This window comes from Mytilus californianus, unplaced genomic scaffold (assembly GCF_021869535.1).
Source record: "Mytilus californianus isolate M0D057914Y unplaced genomic scaffold, xbMytCali1.0.p SCAF_8, whole genome shotgun sequence".
Taxonomy (NCBI): Eukaryota; Metazoa; Mollusca; class Bivalvia; order Mytilida; family Mytilidae; genus Mytilus; species Mytilus californianus.
Genome location: NW_026262734.1, coordinates 31,893,944 through 31,919,146, shown reverse-complemented (window position 1 = coordinate 31,919,146; position 25,203 = coordinate 31,893,944). Strand labels below are relative to the sequence as shown.

The 25,203-nt window shown below is 32.7% G+C and overlaps 1 protein-coding gene across 2 annotated transcripts; it reads left to right on the top strand.

The window, feature by feature from the left end:
- The first annotated feature begins 134 nt into the window (after nt 1–134).
- On the top strand, nt 135–24,536 carry LOC127710481 (A-kinase anchor protein 1, mitochondrial-like). 2 transcript variants are annotated; one of them, XM_052216358.1, is made up of 9 exons: nt 135–284; nt 4,241–5,390; nt 6,018–6,240; nt 8,078–8,220; nt 12,665–12,845; nt 17,307–17,454; nt 18,510–18,577; nt 19,795–19,931; nt 21,696–24,536. In XM_052216358.1, exons 2-9 carry the CDS (start codon nt 4,254–4,256, stop codon nt 21,759–21,761), a joined length of 2,103 nt encoding a protein of 700 aa, XP_052072318.1. In that variant the 5' UTR covers nt 135–284; nt 4,241–4,253; the 3' UTR covers nt 21,762–24,536. The 2 variants fall into 2 exon arrangements, with proteins under 2 accessions (XP_052072318.1, XP_052072317.1); XM_052216357.1 differs by having other exon boundaries at nt 8,078–8,241.
- The last annotated feature ends 667 nt before the right edge of the window (nt 24,537–25,203 follow it).

Here is a 25,203-nt window from a genome sequence, read left to right as displayed (position 1 = left end):
TTATATTCCATGCATAAAGATTGTTGATACATGTTAAAGTAGAAAACATCACGTAAAAAGAAAAACATAAACAAGCGCAAGAATATACCATAGTGCTCGAATATAGTTCTCCAAACCATACGACGAGAGTTTGACGAGAACTGATAATGATGGAGGAAACACGTGTGGTTAATTTGCTTGCAAAAAAACTTCATGTATACGAAATGCCTACATGTGTCCGCTATTGACAGTCATTTATTTTATCTAGAACAATACTTTTATCGTTGAATAAGTTTAATATCATTGTGAGTTTTGCATAAAACAAAGCAAAATATGGGTTGTCAACAAACCTTGGATTGACCTATGAAAACAATCTTCAGAAACAAATGGCGCAATACACAATATTTACATTCAAGAATTTGACATTTAAAACTGCACTCATAAATGTAAACATACTCTCTAAGAGATGAAAATAAACACATAATTTTCCATGTAAAAAAGAAGTGCAAAAGTTTCAGTTTGTATTGATAACCTGCTGAAAGAGGAGTTGTCTCCACCTGAAATACAAATAGAAAGACCTTCAAGTCACCACTGTCTTCAACACATTATGATGCTTGACTGTAATTAATCTGATAAACAAACCTCATGACATATATACACAAAGGGACTTTGGTGGCTAAGTAGTTCATCTACTGTATCACTAGCCTGTTGACACTGTCACTGAGGTTGTGAGCTCCAACCTAGTCCAAATAATGATGACGTCTTGAAAAGCTATTATTTTTTTTTCTGTTGTGCCTTCCTATGACGTCATAACACTGAACTTTGAGAGAGACCATTCAGCGGATCTTTGAGACCCAATTTTGCCATAGAATTTTCATTGATGGCTAGACATTTTGCATAGATACAAAGTCTTACCTTTTTGTGTGCTTGTTGGTGCAAAATATTTCCAGAAATATCCAAAAGTAATGACAATAAAAGTTTACGATTTCATTTGAGGTGTGCTACTTCGATTTCAAAATGGTTTCCTGATTTTTTTTTAAGATCCCTCACTTCTGGAGAGTATGAAATATCAAACTCCGTAAAATTATGCAGACCCGAATATATAAATCAAACATTCCAAAATTCAGGTCTATCAAATTTTATGGAGTTTGGTATTTTATACTCTCTGAGGAAGTGAAGGATCTTGGGGAAATCAGGGAAACCATTTAGAAATCCAAGTAGATCATTGCACATATCAAATGGATTTGTAGTTTATTTTATCATTACTGTTGGATATATCTGGAAATAATAATATATGTCAGGGTTTGAAGTTAGCGGTCGCCTACTTCAATGACTTGGCGAGTGAATTTCAGTGTGAGCTTATAAAAATCCTATCTCTTTGGCCATCTTTGTGAGTGAATAATAAATTCTAGTGTGGGTCAATAAAAATCCAATCTCTGTTGACCACTTTTTCAGTGTAAATAAAAATTTAAAAAGCAGAAATTTTAACAATATATTTCTAATATTAATCAGAGTCTTCCAACTTTGTTTACTAAGTTTGTGCGCATGCTTCTGCTTCTAGTTATGGAAATAGTACTGTATCCGGAGCACTTTGGTTTGGAAACGGAAGTGTAGCTTCATTTTCCATGTTTTCAATTTTGATACTTCACTTTGCGTAAATAGACTTTTGTGATTATTCTATTTTTAAAAGACGATGAATAAGGTTAAGAAGTGATCGATCTGAAGATGAAAATTTCTCTGTCGTTGTTTTTGTACAGAAATATACACCCTTCTCCAAACTTTGCAATTATTATACTTCAATCATAATATCTGGTTGGCGAAAATGTCTCGCCAGACCAATTTGAACACTTTTTTTACCAACCCCACTCAGCTTCAAAGGAAAGACTTAACAAGACAGAACAAAATATTACCAAGGTTACGATCTATCTAAAAGGTCTAGACAACTTGAATGTTTTTTCTTTTAATAAATTAAATGTTCAATTAAAATTACATGTCTACAACTCTGGTTTGGTACAATTGGAAAATGACGGGGAACCCAGGGACACATTGATTAAATACCACAATGGTAAACAAACAATTAACAGTGGAGGATTAAAGACCAGGCCAAGAAAAAAAATTAAATGGTGAAATTTCTAAACTTTTGTATATAAAATCATGATTTCCATATAAACAATTTTGCTGCCATGGGAGTGCCAGAATGCAGGATTTTGCCCAATTTACCCCCAGAGCTTCAGGGAGCCTTAAGCAGTCCCCAGAACCCTCCCCTGTGGACTCCTTACTTCTTTAGTGGACTACAAGGGTCCGGAAACGGTCATATTTGCCAGTCATGTCCTAAACTGAAAGCTATATGTCCTAAACGAGTAATTGGGATTTAGAACAAATTTTATTTTTTAACAGAAATAATTTCGGTCATTTCATTGACTCAGTGTTTGAAATCATATTTCTGAATCGCCATTTTGCACTTGTGATCACTTGTTTTTGTTTATAATCCCTTTCCTGTAATAAAACTGCCACTCCTAATAACTATATCAATGCCTCCGGGAACATTGGCTAATGACCGCTTATTACTTTTTACCTGTGTTTTTTATTCACACCTGACATTGATCACAAGCTCAGAATAATATCTTAAAGAAATTAAAATTCCCTGACAAGTGTATTCATTATTTAATTACTTTTCAGCAAAGACAATCATTAATTCTGATTTAAAAATTAAACCTTGATTTAATTTATGTAGAAAAAAGTGTTTTTTTTCACGAGTAACACATGTGCTTTATTTACTATGTAAAACACTTTTAAAGGTAATAAAATTAAAAAGCTGGTGATTTCCTGTCAATTTGATAAACAAAATGAATCCGGAATCATCCTACTTTAATATTATCACAAAACTTCCGGTTTTAATTTCATCAAATGGAAAAAAACGATAGCAATGTCTGTGAAATTAACCATTTTGAGTCATTAAAATCATTTCAATTTGAAACTGTTGCCTTCTCTAAACTGTTCTTGAAGGTTTTAGAAAAATGGTAAGAAATTTACTTAGTAAATGCGATGAAACAGCAATTCAAGTTTGTTGATGCTATGAATCTAGTTTGTCATCGACAGTTTGAAAAGGGGCACCAACTTTTCAATCATCTCAAAATGACCGAAATTGTGTGAAAAAATTTCCGGATCCTTGGTGGACTACCACAATTTTTTTTGGTTGCCCACTTGGCTACTGCTCTATTTTCTCAGCTTCAAACCCTGTATGTTAAGCAATTCAATTTGCCTGTTCATATTTATAGACTAGTGTTAGTATCAAAACCTTTAAAATTCTGCTGGTTTTTTTTTCTCTCTTGCTTCATCATGTTCATTGTATAAAAATTTGAAATAGCAATGGAACAAACATCAAGAACAAAATATATGGAATTTTTAGGGAATGTGCTATCAGCCTTATAATGTAAAATTTGTCAAAAATGCTTTACATTGCTTAATTTCATAGGTACATTTTCTTTAGTGAGGTATGTGTCAGGTTTGGGATTTTTGGTATTCATTTTGCATTACACCATTGCCCTTATATTCTGGATGGTTATGCTAAATTGTTCTTTGGGTCAACTAGCACCATTCTGCCATGAGATTCAAGATTGAATACTGCTTCATCAGGTATTCTGGAGGTCAAAATTTTTGAAATGGTGAACGTTTTTAATATTTCAGAGGTGAAAATCGAAAAGGCTGAAACAGAAAATCTAAATCCATCTAAAATTTATTTGATAATGAGAAGTGCAACATTTGTTCAATTATGTAATTTAAATACAGAAAATTCAAAATTCAAATGAAACATTCTAATCATGACAATACCAAAAGCAATTGATAGTGGAAGGATGCTACCCTGAGGAGTGACATATACCCTGTATAATTATAAAGTAAACACTATTCTTGAAATTCAAGTGTCTGATAAACTTTTCTGGTGAATGGTTGTCTCATTGGCAATCTTTATTGTAGTAAATAAACATTTTGTAAGATGTTTCTACCAAGTTTTGAAATTTAAAAAAAAACATGAAATTTCACCATTTTATTTTCATTAGCAATCATTCATGTACATGTATTACATCTTATTATATCTTTTTATTCTTTGATGTCTTTTGTGGTATAACTATTGATTGTCCAATGAAATTTTGGTCAGACCATTAAATAATAATTGCCTTCTGAAAGAAATGTTCAGTGAACAATCTAGGACCTTTGCTAAGTGTGGACAGAAGATTGTCAAAATACTTCTTTCTTCTTTCAGGGAAAGGTTTAAAATGACTGGTGTACGACTGGTCGGAGCGGTGGCTGTTTCAACAATATCTTTGTTGGCTTTGATGTGGTATGTCCGACGCAAGAAACCTCAAAAGTCACCTTCAAAAAAGAGAAATAAATCTGAAAATGCAGTAACCAAAGATAAAGAAGGAAATAACAGTCTGAGGCATATCTCATCGCAACCGTTGATAGCTGAATCAAGTAATGAACCTGTGTCAAATCAAGTCAATAATATTATAGATGATAAATTAGTTAAAGAAATTGAACGAGAAATTGAAAGACAGGAAGAAATGATCCTTAAAAAAGAAACACAATTGACAACTACAAAAAATGATATAATTTTACTGGAAAGTAGTGGTAACTTAAATGAAAACTTAAATGAAAAAAACCACCAGAATAAAAAAATTGAACATGTTCACACAACAAAAAAATCAGGGAATGCTTCACTACAACAAGATGACCTCATTTTGGCAGAGGCAGCCAACAACCTTAATAAATCCCCAACAATTACAGGCAGTAATGATGTTAGTGAAAGGAATGGTGCATATCAAAATTTTAACTTGACATCTGGTGAAAACGAGACAATCATCTCTGAGAATGTCTCGGTTCTAAATGAGGCAATGACCGCCTCAAGGATGAATGAGATGAGTTTTGTCAACAAAACTGAAAGTGAAAGTAGGGAAGACAGGGCAGAACAAGAAATAATGATTGAGCAGGATGTTCTCTCTGTGTCAACCATGGTGCCATTATTAGAGTCGACAAACCTTGATATCACTTGTTGTCAAGGAAGAGATAATGACTCAAACACTGATGATGTTATCAAACCAGAAACTTCAATAAAATTGGAGTCTTCTCTCTGTGAACATTCTCAAAACCTTCCGTCTTCAAATGGTAATGATCTGTCTCATTCAGAAGGAAAGAGTTCAGTGCTTAACAATAAATCTTCCCGGAGAAACAGAAATGATTCAAACTGTTCAAGTCAAAGTGCCAGTCATGTGGAAGATCGCATTTCAGAAACAAGTAGTGAGCGAACAAGTTCGCCGCCTAAAGACAGAAACTCAGTGTCTCCATCTAAAGAATCACAACATGGCATTATTGAGAATGGTGTCCAGAGTTCAGATACATCCAACTGTGATAGTGTTAGTATAAAAATGATTTCACAAACAGCCACAAATACAATACTTGCTAAACTTTCTTTCATAGGATACAAGGTTGCCTTTTTTTGAAGTCTGGAAATTTTTGCAAAGGGTTTATTTTGTGAATATCCACTCACATTTTATAACTTTGGTCTCAAAGGAATCCAGAATCAAGAGCAAGAAAAATGTGAAAAAATAAAACCTAGCAATCTGGGTTGATCTTAGAAATAGTTAACTTTAAACTTACATGACTAAGCTCCACAAAAATAGAGCAAATTGAAGGAATTTTTTAATATTTGCATTATCATCTCTCACCTCCATGACCTCTCAGGACACTTTTGTAATTGTAAGTGTGGGTTATAATTGTATGAGAAGTCAAAATTTACACTTACTTACAGTTTGGAAAAGAAAAACATACAAAAAAGACATCATCAGACATCTTATTGTACAATTAACAAATTTGGAAAGTATTTGCATGGAAGTCAGAATGCATAATCAAAAATGCTCCATTTTGTGAAAAAGATAATTTTCTAAATTTTTAAAAAGGTTAGAGTATTGCCTATTCTAACTAAGGATATGCATATTAGTACAAATTTTTGTATGCCATATTTTTGCCATGTCATTTTTCAGGCCTCCATTGACAGTGACCGAGGCAGTAACGGATATCCAACACCTAAAGTTAAGGATGACAAGACAAAGATTTCATACAAGTGTAACTTTCCAACAGAGCTCTGTGGAAGATTGATTGGAAAGTTTGGAAAAAATATCAATTTTATTAAAGAGAAAACTTTGGCTAATGTAGCTTTGAGTACAAATCCTTTCACACCAGCCTTTCAGCTCTGCTCTGTAGAAGGTAAATTCTCTGATGTATTGAATGTGTGAACATTATGTAATTCTTTTTTCACTTGAATAATGATTTAGGGCTTTTCCAGTTCTGAGTCAGAATAATGTGTCAGGGTAAGGTGACATGTCTTTCTGTGGACAGTTAACTTGTGAACTAGCACTTTAAAAATCAATCCTTCTCAGTGTGTCGGTCTAGTGCAAAGCAGGGTTTAAAGTCATATCACAATATTGTGTTCTTGTCCTGAATAAGCATTTAATTTGCCACTGGACGTTAAACAGGCATCTATCACATTTATTCAGTGGATAAGACGGGAGAAACTTGGGGTTAATATATATTGATATATATATATATACTGGTTTTATGTTTGGGTGCTCTCAAGTTAATTATTAAAAAAATGATTCTTGCTGATATTGAATATTAAAACAAGAAGAGTATTTGCAATTTTTTTTTACAAATGATCACCCTTTTAAATTACCCCTCATGTCCTTTTTTAGTATTCCAAAGTTTAGCCAGTATTAGCAAATGCTTTGTAGAATGATTTGTTTCTGTACAAAACGTACAGTGAGATTGCTTCACTTGTTTTAATGTCTAAATGATTAATCCTTTAAAATTCAATTCTGTCCAGTAATTTATGAAATAAGTGCTCAGTCTCAATTAAAGTAACTTGCATGTGTTGAAGAGTTATCATATTTATTGTGTAATAAGCCTTTAAAGCAGTTAATTTTCTATATATGAAATAAACGGGGAAAATAAAGTTTTATTACAAAAGCCTGCTTTAGAAATAGTGGCTAGTGTTAGCTGTACTTCAGAAATAGTGGCTAGTTTTAGTCGTACTTGAGAAATCGTAGCTAGTTTTAGCCGCACTTTAGAAATAGTGGCTAGTTTTAGCAATTCTTGAATAGTAAAGCAACACCCTGCATGAAATTTTGTTAAATATAACCCATTGTGTTTCACCAGGAAGCTGAGAGGACATGTAAGAAAATGTTTTGAAAATTGTCTGAAAACCAATATAAAAACATCAGTAGACTTTCGAAACTTTCCTTTTTGTACGCTCGTTTACGGGACGTATTATGGTATACCATTGTCCGTCTTCAACATGTCGGACATCAACTTCAAAAGCTGTAACCAATTTGCATAAAACTTTGGTGAATTGTTTATATCTATTGACGTGAGCTCCCTTTCGTTTTTTATAAATTTCAGATTTTATGTTTCTGAGTTGTGAGGTTTTATTCATTAAAAAAAGGGGGATTTTCCAGTTTTCAGACAATAACTCAAAATGCTTTCACCAATTTGCAAGAAATTTTGGTGAATTGTTTATATCTATTGACATGAGCTCCCTTTCCATTTTCATAAATTTTAGATTTTACGTTTCTGAGTTATGGGGTTTTATTCATTAAAAAAAGGGGCAGTTTACAGTTATCGGACAATTACTCCAAAATGCATTAGCAGTTCTCATGAAACTTTGGTGAATTGTTTATATCTATTGATGTAAGCTCCCTTTCGAATTTAAAAATTTTAGATTTTACGTTTCCAAGTTGTGGTGTTTTATGCATTAAAAAAGGGGGGATTTTCCAGTTTTCGGACAATACCTCAAAAATGCTTTCAGCAGTTCTCATGAAACTTTGATGAATTGTTTAAATCTATTGACAAAAGCTCCCTTTCAATTTTCATTAATTTCTGATGTGACATTGAGAAGTGATTGAACTTTATTCTTTGAAAATGCAATGGGCGTATCATGCGCTCATGGCGCAGCTGTTTATTTCACTTGGAATTGTTTAGTCTGTTTCTTGAGAGGGAAAGCCATGTCAGGATAAAGATAGTAAAATATGTGCAATATTGTTTTTAGGTACACAGACACAGATAGACGATGCCTTGTCCATGATAAGCAAGCGGTTCCCAGAGGTTGACCTGAGACCAGTAGATGTCCCATCATTGAATGAACCCCAGCCTGTGGTATCTAATCCTCTCCTTATGCCAGAGTTAATGCAGGTAATACCAGGAATTACACAGGTAAATTCTTTTTCATAATTTTACTGTGGTCAGCAAGATTACCTGGTTTCAATGCAGAATTTCATACAGTGGTTTATATTGATGGTAACTTCTGAAGTTTAAGAAAAAAAAATTTTGTTTAAAGGTACAAAAACAGTAAAAAAAACTTTCTTCAGTTGGTGAAAATTCTGCATTGAATACTTGCCTATATTTGTGTTTGAGGTGGAGGTGAGTTCATTGACCATAAGATTGTACTTTTCCCATTGGTTTGCATGAAGCTTTTGAAGGTCATTAACCCCAAAATTCAGTCCTGTATTAATTTTTTTTTTATATTTTGTTGGTTCTATCTGCAGTTTAAACCTCATTGCTTCACTAAATGCAATAAATTTTAAAAAAAAACTAGCTAAAAAATGATTTGCAAAGTCCTAAATTAAGTGTTTAATTGGACAAATACAAATTTATATATATTTGTTATAGAACAAAGTGTGGTAATATGGTTAGTCCTGGACTTCGCAAGTCTGAAATGGAAAAATCTTTGCCAAACTGGGATGTCCGTGTGTGTTGGATGTTTAAATATGCAGCCACTTCCAATAAAATTGGGGACATGTATTCTGATGCCTCTTTTAGGGAGAGTGCCATACTCTAGGCATGAAAAACTTTAAAGAACCATGTAAGAACTCCGGGGAGTCAGTAGGTTGCCTACCCAACCAACCCATTTTCTTCTGACAATCCAAATTGCTCTCCCTTTGTTCAGATTGAACCACCTATTACATCAATTGTTGATTTGTTCTCTTCCTCAATATGCATGAAATAATTGCCACTGGACATTAAGCAAGCCACAATCAATCAACATTAATTTTAAGTTCAGTGATTAATATTAGTATTTTGTGCAGTACTTGTACCAATACAAGATTCTTATCGTTAGGACCTAAGAATTAATAAGGTAAAATTGTAATTCTGGAACTATCAATTATTTTATGTATATGATTTCATTGGAATGAGTCCTTAAGGTTCATGTGGATCCTTTGGCTAAAATGGCTGCTTTTTCACCTCAAAATTTTCTCTTGAGTACAGATAAACCTGTGTAACTGGAAAAGTTTTAAGGCATAGCATGCCCTAGATAAATAAAATTCAAATGCATTGTATGTTTTAGAAAATTTAAAACTTAACTGGATTTTGCAGTGCACTTTTTTTCATCCCTGCAGAAGATGATAAAATCAACAAACAGTTGAGTTTCACATGAAATGGTCCACTCTAGTACACAGTTTAAATCACCAATTATTGTCAGGTATCTATTGTCCATCTATTGACTATGTCAATCAATACATTTCACTTCAATTATTACCTGTGGGGAAGTTCTCAAACCTCTTTCACAACTTAGTTTATTTTGGTGCCTTCTGGAGGAATGAAAAAAAGTGCACTGCAAAATCCTGTTAGGTTTTTAATTTTCTAAAACATAAAATTTTTATGCTATGCCTTCAAAATTTTCCAGATACACAGGTTTGTCTGTACTCAGAGTAAATTATGAGGTGAAAATGTAGCCATTTTAGCCAAAGGGTCCACATGAACCTTAATCTGACCTTGTAGAAAGCTGAAAAAGTTTGAAAAAATTTTAAAAATAAGTATTAAAACATCATAAGTAACTTGTTTGTTACAAGCAGCATTTGTTTATTCTTTGGAATAAAAAAAAGTTAAATATATGCATTGAAATCTTAATTTAATAGACATGATACAGAGGATGGTCAATTAACACATCAATATTTAATCAGATATCTGGTAATAGTCTTGAAGTCTAATGTCTTAATATTTCTTTGGTTACATTCATAACTTAAATATGCTAGTTAATATGTAATTTAAACACTTGTTTTATTTTTAAGAATAGAATATTTGTAATAATTTTGAAGTCTTATGTCTTTATAATGCTTTGGTTTCATTCATGACTTAAATACGCTAGCTAGATAATGTGTGATTTAAACACTGTCTTGTATTTTTAATTAATCAGTGTATGTAGAATTATATTCTAATTTATGTATAAGATTGCAATGTAAAAAGAATAGCTCTTTCTATATTTCTAAAAAAAAAAATGGAGGTAGGTTCTTAATAGTTAACTTATTATTGTAAGTCTTGAATCGTATATAATCTCAAGCAGAACATTATTGGGTTAATAGATTGTTTTGGACACTCTCAATATTTCAAATGATTTTTGCTAGCAGTATTGACATACTATTGATTTATATTATATAGTAGATGTATACATTTATCAGACTCATTAAAGAGGTGTATACATTTATCAGACTCATTAAAGAGGTTAGAAAGAGAACCAGTCTGATGGTCATAACAAGAAAAATCTTTTCCAAACAATAAAATGACGTTTTTAGTGGACTCAATGTTCAATAAGTTTCTTAGAATTTTCTTTTCCGCTATTAAATGATTGATTGTCCAAAGAATTTTTTTTTTAGTCCAGTGTATAATGATTATTAATTAACAAAATATTCAGTGAACCATCAAACAATGTTGTAAGTTATCTTTAAAAAAAAAAATTTCCTTTGAATCTAATGGGCAAATTGGAATCAAACTTAATTGCAATTATCATAAGGGTATCAAGTTTTAAAAAAAAGTGTCCAATGATCCTGCCTGCTAACAAACATATGGCTGACATAGCAGAAAAAAAGAACAGTGGGGTAAAAATGCATGTTTTGTCTTAAAAACCGTTACAAGTAGAGAAAATCTGATAAGGCTAAAATATTCAAAATGTCAAGATCTTTCAAATATTGGGCTTTGAGCGTTCCTGACTAAGGTAAATCCAGAAAAGCGCTTCGGAAGCATGAAATTATTTAACATGTTATTTTCATTTTTGATCATGTTTATTATCTACATACTGTCTTTTGTGTCTAAAATTGTCAGAGAGTATAGGAGTTGTAGTAAATGGTGATTTTAAACCAATTTTTGATGTTTTTGCCTATTATCTTGAAAACTAAAATAGGTAGAGAGAAACAAATACTTCAAAGCAAATGACAAATATATGTGGATATATAATAACACATAATGAGAAGATCCTTATTCATTTTGAAGTCACAAGGTCAAAGTTAATAAAAGTAGATTTGTGTAAAACAATTTTACTAGGTGAAATCATAACAGGAAATAATGATACCCAAAAGTAAACAGAAAAAGCTATGCCAGCAGGTTACTATATACTCTTCAACTTAATATGTGGGCATGGGTCATGTGAGCTTCCTCTTTGAAGGTTCTTGAATATTGGTACTGGAACTTTTTTATGCCCCCGCCATAGCGGTGGGGGCATTAAGTTTTACCCTTGTCCGTCTGTACGTACGTACGTCCGTCCGTACGTCCCATAATTGGTTTCCGTTCTCTAACTTGAGTTTGCCTCAACCAAATGTTATGAAACTTACACACAATGCTTATTACCACAAAACACAGATCAAGTTTGAATTTTGGTGGCGTCACTTTAACCGTTCTAGAGTTATGCTCCTTCATAAATGGAAAAATTGCAAAATATTTAGTTTCCGTTCTCTAACTTAAGTTTACCTCAACCAAATGTTATGAAACTCATACACAATGCTTATTACCACAAAACACAGATCAAGTTTGAATTTTGGTGGCGTCACTTTAACCGTTCTAGAGTTATGCCCCTTTATAAATGGAAAAATTGCCAAATTTTTAGTTTCCGTTCTCTAACTTAAGTTTGCCTCAACCAAATGTTATGAAACTTATACATAATGCTTATTACCACAAAACACAGATCAAGTTTGAATATTGGTGGCGTCACTTTAACCGTTCTAGAGTTATGCCCCATTATAAATGGAAAAATTGAAAATTTTTATTTTCTTCTAAATATCAAGTTATTTTTTATTTTAAATTGGAGTTATCTTCCTTAGTCCATGATTATAGTTGAATCAACTACAATCAATGCTTTATACAATGCAATGTTTAATTTTGACTTCCACTGATAAAACACAGATCAAGTTGAATTTGGGTAGTGTCACTTTAACCATTATTGAGTTATGCCCCTTTATAAATCGAAAGATTGCAAAATTTTTTCTTTCCGTTTTCTAACTTTAGTTTGCCTCAACCAAATGTTATGAAACTTATACACAACTGTTCTAGAGTTATGCGTGTTTACAAATAGAAAAATTGCTGAATTTTTAGTTTCTGTTCTCTACTTAAGTTAGCCTCAACCAAATATTATGAGACTTACACACAATGCTTATTACCACAAAACTCATATCAAGTTCAAATTTGGGTAGTGTCACTTTTACCGTTCTTCAGTTATGTCCCTTTATAACTATATGATATGCAAGCGGGGGCATCATCTGTGTCCACATGTGGACACTATCCACATTTTTTTATTTTTCAGTTAGATATAATTGAAGACATAGTATCAAGTGTCATAGATGCTTAAAGTATTTTGTTTTGTGTTTTTCAGTTAAACCTTCCAGAAGGAGTTTCTGTAGACGTTGTAGTATCCAGTATTGTTGACGCTGGACATATCTTCATGCAACAACCTACTCACCCATCATTCCCTTCATTGGAGAGGTTGAATCAGTTCATGAATGCCTGTTACACACAAGATGGAATAGTGCCACAATTACCAAGACCATTAGAGGGTATATCAGGACTATTTTGATTTTTATACGACCGCAAAAACCGTATATTGGTATGACGTTGGCGTCGTCTTCGTCATCGTCCGAAGACACATTGGTTTTCGCACAATAACTTTAGTTTAAGTGAATGGATCTCTATGAAATTTTACCATAAGGTTCAATACCACAAAAGGAAGGTTGGGATTGATTTTTGGGTTGTGGTACCAACAGTTAAGGAATTAGGGGCCTAAAAGGGGCCAAAAATAAGCATTTTTGTAACTTCCAGACAATAACTTGTGTGTTAGTGTATGGATCTCTCTGATATTGTACCACAAGGTTCCATATCACAAAGGGAATGCTGGGATTGATATTGGGGGTAATTGCCTCAAAATTTTAGGAATTAGGGGCCAAAAAAGGGGCAAAAAACAAGCATTTTTCTAGTTTCATGACAATAACTTGTGTTCAAGTGTATGGATCTTTATGAAATTGTACTACAAGGTTCCATATCACAAAGGGAAAGCTGGAATCGAGTTTGGGGGTAATTGCCCAAAACGTTTAGGAAAAAGTGACCAAAAATAAGCATTTTTCTAGTTTCCAGACAATAACTTGTGTTCAAGTGTATGGATCTCTCTGAAATTGTACTGTAAGGTACCATACCACAAAGGGAAGGCTTGGATTGATTTTGGGGGTAATTGACTCAAAATTTTAGGAATTAAGGGCAAAAAACAAGCATTTTTCCAGTTTCAGGACGATAACTTGTGTGTAAGTGTATGGATCTTTATGAAATTGTACTACAAGGTTCCATATCACAAAGGGAAAGGTGGGTTTGAGTTTTGGGGTAATTGCCCTAAACGTTTAGGAATTTTGGCCAAAAAGGGGCCAAAAAACAAGCATTTTTCTAGTTTCCAGACAATTACTTGTGTTCAAGTGTATGGATCTCTCTGAAATTGTACTGCAAGGTACCATACCACAAAGGGAAGGCTGGGATTGAGTTTGGGGGTGATGAATCATAAGGGGGTTCACAAAATTTGGGGGGGGGGGGGTTTCCTTTTTCTTTTTTTTTTTCTTTAAAATTTTCCATGTTAAGTTGGTTATTTCTGATTTATATATAAAAGCAAATAATAATGATATGGTTTGAATAGGTAAATTAAAAATTTTAAGTTCTTAGACCACATTCATTCTGTGTCAGAAGCCTATGCTGTGTCAAATATTTAATCAAAATTCAAATTCAGAGCTGTATCAAGCTTGAATGTTGTGTCCATACTTGCCCCAACTGTTCAGGGTTGGACCTCTGCGGTCGTATCAAGCTGCGCCCAGCGGAGCATTTTATTATGGTTGTTTTACATTTTGCAATTTTGAAGTTTGTTAGGAACTTACATGTATTTAATCTGAGATTGCTGTGTCATATGGGGGGCCTTTTTAGGACTTTCTTGGGTGGTGGGATATCAAAGCGCACTTCACATAGAAAGCATAGAAATTTGTGATCAAGACTTGGGCCAGCAAAAGTCTGTCTTGAATTCGTTAGATCAATTTTCAAATTTTCAAGTAAAGGCTGTTTTTATGCAGGGGGAGGCACTCAAATTCATAAATTGTGGGTGGTTGCATTTTCTTTGGAATGTAAAAAGTTTAAGTAAATGAATTTTCATCAACCGACCATCTTCAGCAACATATTTGCATAACTTTTTAATCCCCTTACTTTAGGAGTCTTGTGAACTTTAGGGTTAAACTCCAATATTTAATAACAAGATGAATATGTTATTGACATGGCATTGAAGGTTGCACATGGCTTAAAAGTTTAATCATTTAAGCAACCATTTTATTTCAGTATATTGAAACTTCATAAATAACAGGGAAGATTCTAATCAGTTTTTATACGACCGCAAAATTTTTTTTCGGATATATTGGTATGACGTTGGCGTCGTCATCGTCCAAAGACACATTGGTTTTCGCACTCTTACTTTAGTTTAAGTGAATGGATCTCTATGAAATTTTACCATAAGGTTCAATACCACAAAAGGAAGGTTGGGATTGATTTTGGGGGTTATGGTACCAACAGTTAAGGAATAAGGGGCCAAAAATAAGCATTTTTGTAACTTCCAGACATAACTTGTGTGTTAGTGTATGGATCTCTCTGACATTGTACCACAAGGTTCCATATCACAAAGGGAATGCTAGGATTGATTTTGGGGGTAATTGCCTCAAAATTTTAGGAATTAGGGGCCAAAAAACAAGCATTTTTCTAGTTTCATGACAATAACTTGTGTGTAAGTGTATGGATCTTTCTGAAATTGTACTACAATGTTCCATATCACAAAGGGAAAGCTGGAATTGAGTTTGGGGGTAATTGCCCAAAATGTTTAGGAATAAGGGGCCAAAAAGGGGCCATAAATAAGCATTTTTCTAGTTTCCAGACAATAACTTGTGTTCAAGTGTATGGATCTCTCTGAAATTGTACTGCAAGGTACCATACCACAAATAAAGGCTGGGATTGATTTTGGCGGTAATTGCCTCAAAATTTTAGGAATTAGGGGCCAAAAAGGGGCAAAAACAAGCATTTTTCTAGTTTCAGGACAGTAACTTGTGTGTAAGTGTATGGATCTTTCTGAAATTGTACTACAAGGTTCCATATCACAAAGGGAAAGCTGGAATTGAGTTTGGGGGTAATTGCCCAAAATGTTTAGGAAAAAGGGGCCAAAAATAAGCATTTTTCTAGTTTCCAGACAATAACTTGTGTTCAAGTGTATGGATCTCTCTGAAATTGTACTGTAAGGTACCATACCACAAAGGGAAGGCTGGGATTGATTTTGGGGGAATTGCCTCAAAATTTTAGGAATAAGGGGCAAAAAAGGGGCAAAAAACACGCATTTTTATACGCCCGTCAATTTTTTGACGGGACTTATTATGGTATACAAATGTCCGGCGTCCGTACTTCTGTCTGTCCGTCTGTCTGTCCGGCGTAAACATGTCGCACCGTAACTTGAGAATGACTTATCCAAATTTCATGAAACTTAACATAGTTGTTTCTTATGATGGTCAAACGATCTGTATACTTTTTGGTGAAAATAAGATTAAAACTTTTTGAGTTACCGGACTTAGTAACTAAAACAGGTGTGTGTTTTTTTTTCACATGTCGCGCCGTATCTCAAAAACAATTTATGATTATTGCTTAAAACTTTACACACTTCTTAGTTATATTAATCTTAAGATCTGTATACTTTTTGGTGATGATTCAAAATTTTATTTTAGAGATATTGAGTATTTTGTTAAAAAAGGGGGAGGGGTTTTTCACATGTCGCGCCGTATCTCAAAAACAGTTTATGATTATTGCTTAAAACTTTACACACTTCTTAGTTATATTAACCTTAAGATCTGTATACTTTTTGGTGATGATTCAAAATTTTATTTTTGAGTTATTGAGTATTTTGTAAAAAAAGGGGGAGGGGTTTTTCACATGTCGCGCCATATCTCAAAAACGATTTATGATTATTGTTAAAATTTTACACACTTCTTAGTTATATTAATCTAAAGATCTGTATACTTTTTGGTTTTGATTCAAAATTTAATTTTAGAGATATTGAGTTTTTTGTAGAAAAAAAGGGGGTTTTCGCATGTCACACCGTATGTCAGAAACTATTTATGCTTATTGCATAAAAATTCACACACAAGACGACAAGCGTATCATGCGCTCATGGCGCAGCTGTTTATTCTAGTTTCAGGACAATAACTTGTGTGTAAGTGTATGGATCTTGATGAAATTGTACTACAAGGTTCCATATCACAAAGGGAAAGCTTGGTTTGAGTTTGGGGTAATTGCCCTAAACGTTTAGGAATTTGGGGCCAAAAAGGGGCCTAAAAACAAGCATTTTTTCTAGTTTCCAGACAATAACTTGTGTTCAAGTTTATGGATCTCTCTGAAATTGTACTGCAAGGTACCATACCACAAAGGGAAGGTTGGGATTGAGTTTGGGGGTGATGAATCATAAGGGGGTTCAAAAAATTTGAGGGAGGGATTTTTTTTTCTTTTTTCCTTTTTTTTTCTTTAAAATTTTCCATTTTAAATTGGTTATTTCTGATTAATATATAAAAGCAAATAATAATGATATGGTTTGAATAGGTAAATTAAAAAAATTTAAGTTCTTAGACCACATTCATTCTGTGTCAGAAACCTATGCTGTGTCAAATATTTAATCACAATCCAAATTCAGTGCTGTATCAAGCTTGAATGTTGTGTCCATACTTGCCCCAACTGTTCAGGGTTCGACCTCTGCGGTCGTATCAAGCTGCGCCCAGCAGAGCATTTTATTTAACTAAGAGCTGGTAGAAAATGATGCTTTTAAAAGAAGTGGAGATGTTTCCAAATACATTTTTCTGATTTTCAGTTAATTTTATTTGATAGCAAAATCAACCCTGAAGCAAACATGTTGATTTTTTATTTTTTTTTTTGAAGGCTTGAATTCAGAACTTATAATTATATTATATTTTCAGTGGGCGTAATATGTTCTGCACCTATAATGGAGGGGTGGTACCGATCACAAGTCACAGCTGTATATGAGGGTCCCGATGAATGTGATATCAAATACGTGGATTATGGCGGGTTTTCACGAGTTTCAGGATCAATATTGAGGCAGATTAGGTAATGTCTATATAATCTTGTGAATTCTTTATTGCCCAGTTGCATAAATGTAGTTTTTGTCTGATTTCAAATGTCATGAACAAAGGAGTAGGGCAACAAGACCCTTATTTGGCCCAAATATTAGTGCAAATTGAAGTTACCATACATATTCTAAAATCTGTCCTAACTACACTAAGGTACAAGGGGTTCAGAAAATATAAATAAATTTCGCATTTAACGAGTTACCATGGCAAAAAACCATGACAAAATTTATATATTTTGTAAAATTTCTTGATTTCCATCATTTTGTGTCTACTTTTAAGTATTATTGGATTGGAAAAGTATGTGCAAACCAAGAAATAAATTTATATTTGGTGATAATATGTCAATAGTTATAATAAAGCTTCTCTGAATTATTTTGTTGAATCTTCCCTACACACTATGTCTCCACAAAGGAAATACTGATGGAAAACTGCATAAACTCTGCAGTTTTCTTTGTTTTCATGAAAAAACATGTTCATAGTTTGGCATAATTGTGACGCCATTACATCAAAAATCTTATGTAATTCATTTATATTTCTTGATTTTATGCATTTCCAAACATTATGTGCAAATTTGAAATAGTTCTCGTAAACAGTTTTTTTTCTTGGGTCAAAGCAGGGCTTTAATGCCCCTACTCCTCTACTTTGTGACCTGGAGTCAGAAAGGTAGGGACTGTTGGTTATGATGTAATCTAATCAATCACTAAATGATGTCCATCTTCTAAATTTCCTACCATTAATGTGTAAGAAAAACAAATTTGAACTTGCATCATTTACACTTGCAGAAAAAATTCGGGTTGCATACAGTCACAAACATTTTCTGGGCTTAAGTTACTTAACTTTTTGGAAAGTTATGTTACAGAAATGTAAAACTATCAAGTATATTAATTAATGAGATCTCATAGCTTAAACTGTTCTTCCTGTTACCGTAATAGAGTGTTGTTGCTGGAAAATAATGGAATTTTTTTTTATTTTGTTAAATTCAAGCCGACTCCTGCTCTCTCTACTGTTTCTTAAAGTTTTTGAATTTTGTAGGAGTGACTTTATGACATTACCATTCCAGGGTATTGAATGTTACATGGCTAACATAACACCCTTACAAGGTTAGTAATATGTGTATTAATAACAAATATTTGAATTGTCCAGGAAATTATTTTTACAATGCTTACTTTTGCTGGTATAAAATATAAAAAATTAAATTGAGAATGGCAATGAGGAATGTGTTAAAGAGACAACAACCCGACCAAAGAGCAGAAAACAGCAGAAGGCCACCAATGGGTCTTCAACACAGCGAGAAAATCCCGCATCAGAGGCGGGCTTCAGCTGGCCCCAAAACAAAAATGTGTACTAGTTCAGTGAAAATGGACGTCATACTAAACTCCAAAACATATAAATGAACTAAAATTAAAAAAACATACATGACTACGAAAGGCCAGAGGCTCCTGACTTGGGACAGGTGCAAAAATGCGGCAGGGTTAAAATTGTTTTCTGAGATGCAAAAGCACTTTCTGTCCTTTCCTTGTGACGTTAGATGACCAACATTTCCAAGCTTTTATAATAGTATATATGTTTAATGTACAGAAGATTCTAACTTGATGACAATAGCTATAAACTTTAAAGTGGGAAATTTATGATTTTGGTATGTCACCTGCACACAACAGAATTTCATGAAACTTTGTAGATAATAAAGACATACTATGTAGATGTGCATATCAACAGGAATTTATGATTAATTTTTTTTCTAGGAGTTATTCCCCTTTGAACTATGAATTTTGGCCTAAATATACTACTGCAACAGTTTGTCATCACAACTCCTCTGAAACCACAAAACAGAATTTCATGCAACTTTGTAAATAATAAGGACATACTACGTAGATGTGCATATTGACAGGAAATTATGATTCAATTTTTTTTCTAGGAGTTATTCACCTTTGAACTTACAAATTTGGCCTAAATATACTACTGCAACAGTTTGTCATTGCAAAAATTAACTCCTCTGAAATCAAACAACAGAATTTCATGAAACTTTGTAGATAATAAGGATATAATATGAAGATGTGCATATCAACAAGAAATTTTTATCAGTTGCCTATTGTAGGAGCTATGAGTCTTTTAACTTAGGAATCTGGTGAGATTTAACTTAGGAATCTGGTGAGATTATGTTTGCCAAGGGACAATGTGGTGGCGTGCGGTATGTGATCGCGCTCACAAAGGTTCTATAATTTGGAAATGTTGTATATAGTAATATAAGTGGTTGTACTTTTGTCACCTGTCAGCCTCTCTGGTCATAGGATTAGCACAGATATTATTGTTATTACAGATGAGGAGTATTTTAGTTCTGAAGCAGCTGCAGTGTTAGAAGAGCTCACCCAAGGGAAGTTACTCCAGGCTCAGGTTGTGGGAAGAAATGAGGATGGCATAGCTTACTGTCATATATACCAGATCAATGGAGATAAGGTGAATATTGAAAATGAAATAATGGTGTCTTTGTGTAAAGTCAGCAATTATATTGTACATTCAGCCAGTTATAAGACAAAACAGTCTGTCAGTTAATTATTATACCCCCGCTTTAAAAAAGTGGGGGTATACTGTTTTACCTCTTCTTACCGTCCTTCCATCTGTCCGTCAGTCCATCCATCCCATGAATATTTTTTGTCGCATCTTTCTCAGGAACTCTGAGGATTTCTGAAATTTAGTTTCTGGGTTTATTTGAGTCAGCTATACCGTGTGATGCGTTTTCAGATTCATCACTCAACAACTTCCTGTTTACCTTATACTTTTAGCGGGGCGGGGATATCATTAGTGAGCAGTAGCTCACAGATTCACTTGTTTTGATTGCCATGAATATGAAGGAAAATGTTATTGTATGAAAAAGGATTGACAGATGTTAACACCCAGCAGCAAATAAATTGTTATAGGTTTCATAAAGAGTGAGAATTAGATCTGGCTTGATATCAACTCTAGTTATTGAAGTTCACTATTAAAATAAACGAGCCTGTGATGAGTTTATTATTATTATTGAAATCACATAACTTATTAATTTCTCTTATTGGAAAAATTATCTATGTATAAAAAAGAAAATTCTGCAAAACATTGTTCCTGTCTCATGCACCTAAACAGTTTGACATCACAAAGTCTGATTCCGGTGTCAAACATTAACATCAGAAGTTTTCAGTCTTTTTGTAAGCTTTAGAATGGTATTAAATTAGACAAAAGAATATTTTCAGGTGAAACATGCGAGTGTTTGGTATATTATTGAAGAAATCACAAATCTCTGTTGCCACAGTAAAAAGTAATCTGCTGTGACCTTTAAAAGTTATCATTGACCTAATGAATAGCCAATGGAAATGTAGCAATTTTGTAACAAGATAGGCTGACCAAATTAGCACATTTTTGGTATAATTTATTCATATCACATTCTGTTCAGTTTGATACTAGAAATATCTCTTCATGTGGGACATAGATAACAGACCACAACCATAAGAGAAATGAATATTCAGAATAAGAACTTTTTAAAAGTTATGCCCCTTTACAAATGGAAAAATTGCTGAATTTTATGTTTCCGTTCTCTAACTTTAGTTTGCCTCAACTAAATGTTATGAACCTTATGCACAATGCTAATTACCACAAAACACAGATCTAGTGTAAATTTTGGTGGCGTCACTTATAATGTTTTAGAGTTATGCCCCTTTACAAATGGAAAAATTGCTGAATTTTTCGTTTCTGTTCTCTAACTTAAGTTTGCCTCAACTAAATGTTTTGAAACTTATACACAATGCTTATTACCACAAAACTCAGATCAAGTACGAATTTGGGTAGGGTCACTTTTACAGTTCTTGAGTTATGTCCCTTTATAATGTTATATGCAAGCTGGGGCATCATCTGTGTCCCATGGACACATTCCCCATTTATTTATAATGTAATGTGGTAAAGAACCCTTCTTTATACTAGATTGACTTTAGTCTTGGTCAGTTTTCAAGGTGCTAGCTCATAAGGAAACTCTACATAGGCTTTCAAATGGTCTCTTACCAATTACTTACAGTTGGGAGTATTTAACCACAGCTTTTTAGGTATGTCAAAATTGGTTCAGATATTCAAAGGAGTGTCTCACTCCCCCTTCCAAAGATTGTTATCCAATGATATAAATTTACTGCATTTAATAAGACTAGGCATTTTTAAGTAAGTTGTCATAGAATAAAAATGTCTACTTATATTTTGCAGGTTACATTTGTAAATAGAGAACTAGTCAACAGGGGAGTGGTAAGGTGGATAGAAATTCTATCATGAGACTGCTGAATCCACAGCTTCAATCCTGCCAAACCTTGTGTTGTCATCATATATGGCCATGTTTTTATCATCTTCCTAAGGAGGAGAGGTCAGAGACTGAATCATGAACTTGCTATGTGTTAAATCGTGTGGTAGCTACCATAGGGGTCTTGTTGGAATAGATCCAGTTGAGATTGTTAAGGAAAAACATAATTCATCATAGTTCATTGAATGTTTAATGATTTTGTCTGTGTGAATGAAAAGGATTAAAAAAGTACTATTTACTATTAAAAACAACGTTTACTTTCTGCTCAGAGCAAGCAAATTTTGGTTATTGAGAAATTATACAAACCTTCCATTTAAAAATTGTAACCATACTGTTGATTTTTTTATAATATTTTTCTATTATAACTGAGACTTTCAATTTAAGCATTGATCACCTGTTAAGAAGTATTAATGTTTTAAACCTTAGTTTGCATGACCTCATTTTACATGGTTTTGCATTTATTTGTTGTACATCTTCTGATATCAGTTGTCCACATACATTTTAAAAGAGAATGCTTTCAGATATATACCACAAAACTATGATTTGACTCATTTCTAAGGTGAAATACCTTTAGATTCTGAATGACTATTGCATTTATTTTGTATAGCAATAATCCTTGCTTTTAAATTCGTGTTAGTTGTGAAATCTGCAAGTTGTGAATCCCTAATTCTGTTTTGTATCTCTACAGTTAAGTTTTTGTACTGCATTTGCTATGCTATAAAAGATATACAGGTTGTTCAATCCGATTGAAATGACATCATATTGGTTATTATTATACCTTACATATATTATAAACAATTATATTGGGTAACACGTTATCACATGACATGGAATAATTCAGTTAATTCTCATTTAATTGCAAGGAGGGACGAATAACCCTAAAAATTTACACCAGCGGTGAATAACCTTATTATTCACTGATGAATAACCTTTGAGTTTCTTGATTTGTACACGAGTTATCTCCCATGAAAATGATGTCACATACGTAAGTAAACAAAACGGCAACGTTCAACTTCAAAATACAGGAAGCCCATCAAGTGACAAGGAAACAACTTTGAAGGCTTTGGAAATGCATCTAGTGCCAAGGATATTTCTTATAAACGGTCCTTTTCAGGGCCATCAATATTTTACAAAAAGATTCTACATTTGTTGTACATACGAGAAATTCTAAGACAAAAATGTATTTTCGAATGTCAACTTTTGATTGTTACTATACTATAGTAAGGTAAGTGCTTTTTCAATGGTTCAAAAGCCCCTTCCACTGTTAGTTTGGTATAATAAAACAATTGTGGCCCTATAGAAGCGATGAATATCCAAAATTGTCAACCCTAAAAAATTATTTCACTTCGGGCTGCACCCTCAGTGAAATAACCTTCTCATGTTGACAATTTTGGATATTCACCTTTTCTACGGGCCATAATTATATATTATTTTTTCAAATGAAATCGTTGAAGATTTAAAAGAAAAAGAATAGAGTCTTGGACATACTTGGAATTATGCTTTTTATATGTGACAATGATGAAGAATGCTATTGAAATTAAATTCTACTTAATTGTTTTAGTTCCATCAATTTTTAAGTCTCAAGAATATTACTTATACATGATATTGAAATTTAATTGAATTTTGAAATTAAGGCAGACATAATCTTGCAGTCAAGATAAGATATTTTGAAGTTAGCTTACTTTTATAATGACATCATTGTGATATTTTTTTTACAAATATCTGGTTGAGTATCAATGAAATACTTATAAAAAGTTTATAAAGTAATTAATTTGTTATCGGTAAGATGTAATGTAACATGAAAGAGAAATGGCCAAGATGTATCTCATTACAGTCCCAGGTGCATAATAAATTGACTTTAGCTATGTTTTATAGTTATGGTCACTCACCTTATAACTATTTGTCTTATCTGCAATCTAAACTCTTTAACTACAGAAACAAAATAAACATCACAATTAGCTTCCAAGGCAAGGGTAGAATAGCGCAACAAATTTTATTTCTTGATTTCATTTGTGTGTTTTTTTTCCATAGCCAAAAAGTGGATTTTGTTTAAATGCTTTTTCTTCTAGTTCAGATAAATTTTAATGTTGGATGACTTCAGTTGATATGAAATGAAATTACAAGCTGTCTTTCTGTTCCTGTCCCATATCATTCAGTGACATTTCAAAAAAAAAAATTTTGATACAAATTTCCATAAAAACATGGAAGATTTCTGTATAACTTTTGGTCAATTTTAATTTCAATTTTTTTTTTTTTTTAAATAAGAGTCTCACATAATTTTTCTATGGTCGATGAGATTTGATATATATTGAGTTTACAACTTTTTTACAGGGTATATGTATTATCGTTAATATAATCATGATTTTTTTATACTCTAATTTAAAATAACATTGTCAAATATGAAGTATTTTTCCACATATAATCTGAAACTGGTAAAATAATAGAAATTTTTGTAAAAAAGTGAAAGTAGTCAATATCCTTGAATAACACTTAATACTTTTAGTTCAGATACTATTTATGATATGTAGAATAGTAAGTATCCTTGAATAACACTTTGTACTTTTACTTCAGATACTATAAGTGAAGTATAGAAGGGAAATCAGTTCAACTATATTGTATCCTCTCCTCAGATAAGTTTAAAGATGTAAATAACAAGCTTAAATAAATTTGTTATATTTTGAATTAGTCAAATGTTTGATAATTTGAAATTTATTTTTATAATCTTTTGGAATAAAATTCACTGTGCTTTTTCCCTTTTTTTTTTTTTTTTGTTATGGTAGGAAGAACCCAGAGATAATAATAGTGCTAGAATTTTAAAACTTATGAAAGTAAATTTTTCACTTCTGAGTTTTTATTCGAAGCATCCAGAGAAGCCAATTTAAGTTATACACAATAGTATCAGACAAACTTACAATATGCAATGGAAAAAATTCCAATTAAGGTTATCTCCCTTTCTCTATAAAATAAAACATGTGCCATCACCCATTACAAATGTCTTATAAAGAGATCTGGTAATGGTAATACATCAGTGAAAGACAATATTTTTGGTTGCCTCTCATGATATCTCTCTTAACACTAGATGAATGTATTCACGTGATACGTAGGTGGATAAATACTGCTGTATATTTTAAACCTCACAATAGTGCTGTCTTCATACTTGTGATTAATGTTGTTATTAGAAGAAAATTTGACTATGGAAGTGAATGTGTTACTTAAGGAAGAAAAAACCTTTTTAATCTTTATTGTTGTAGCAAAAGAACAATTAACATACACTTATTATTTTACATGACGAAAGTTATCTCAATGTACTTTTACAAAAGTAAACAAGAAAGTTGTTTCAAGGACAAATGTCTGGATTTGATCTTTTCCCATCACATTGATACATTGTTTTTATTTGTTATCAGGAAAAGCTAGTTA

Bases quoted from the DNA above. Each gene is read 5' to 3' on its own strand.
- LOC127710481 (XM_052216357.1), top strand. From the start codon at position 4,254: ATGACTGGTGTACGACTGGTCGGAGCGGTGGCTGTTTCAACAATATCT. The intron at 5,391-6,017 runs GTTAGTATAAAA...GTCATTTTTCAG, and splicing joins ATACATCCAACTGTGATAGT to GCCTCCATTGACAGTGACCG. The intron at 19,932-21,695 runs GTGAATATTGAA...TATATTTTGCAG, and splicing joins ACCAGATCAATGGAGATAAG to GTTACATTTGTAAATAGAGA.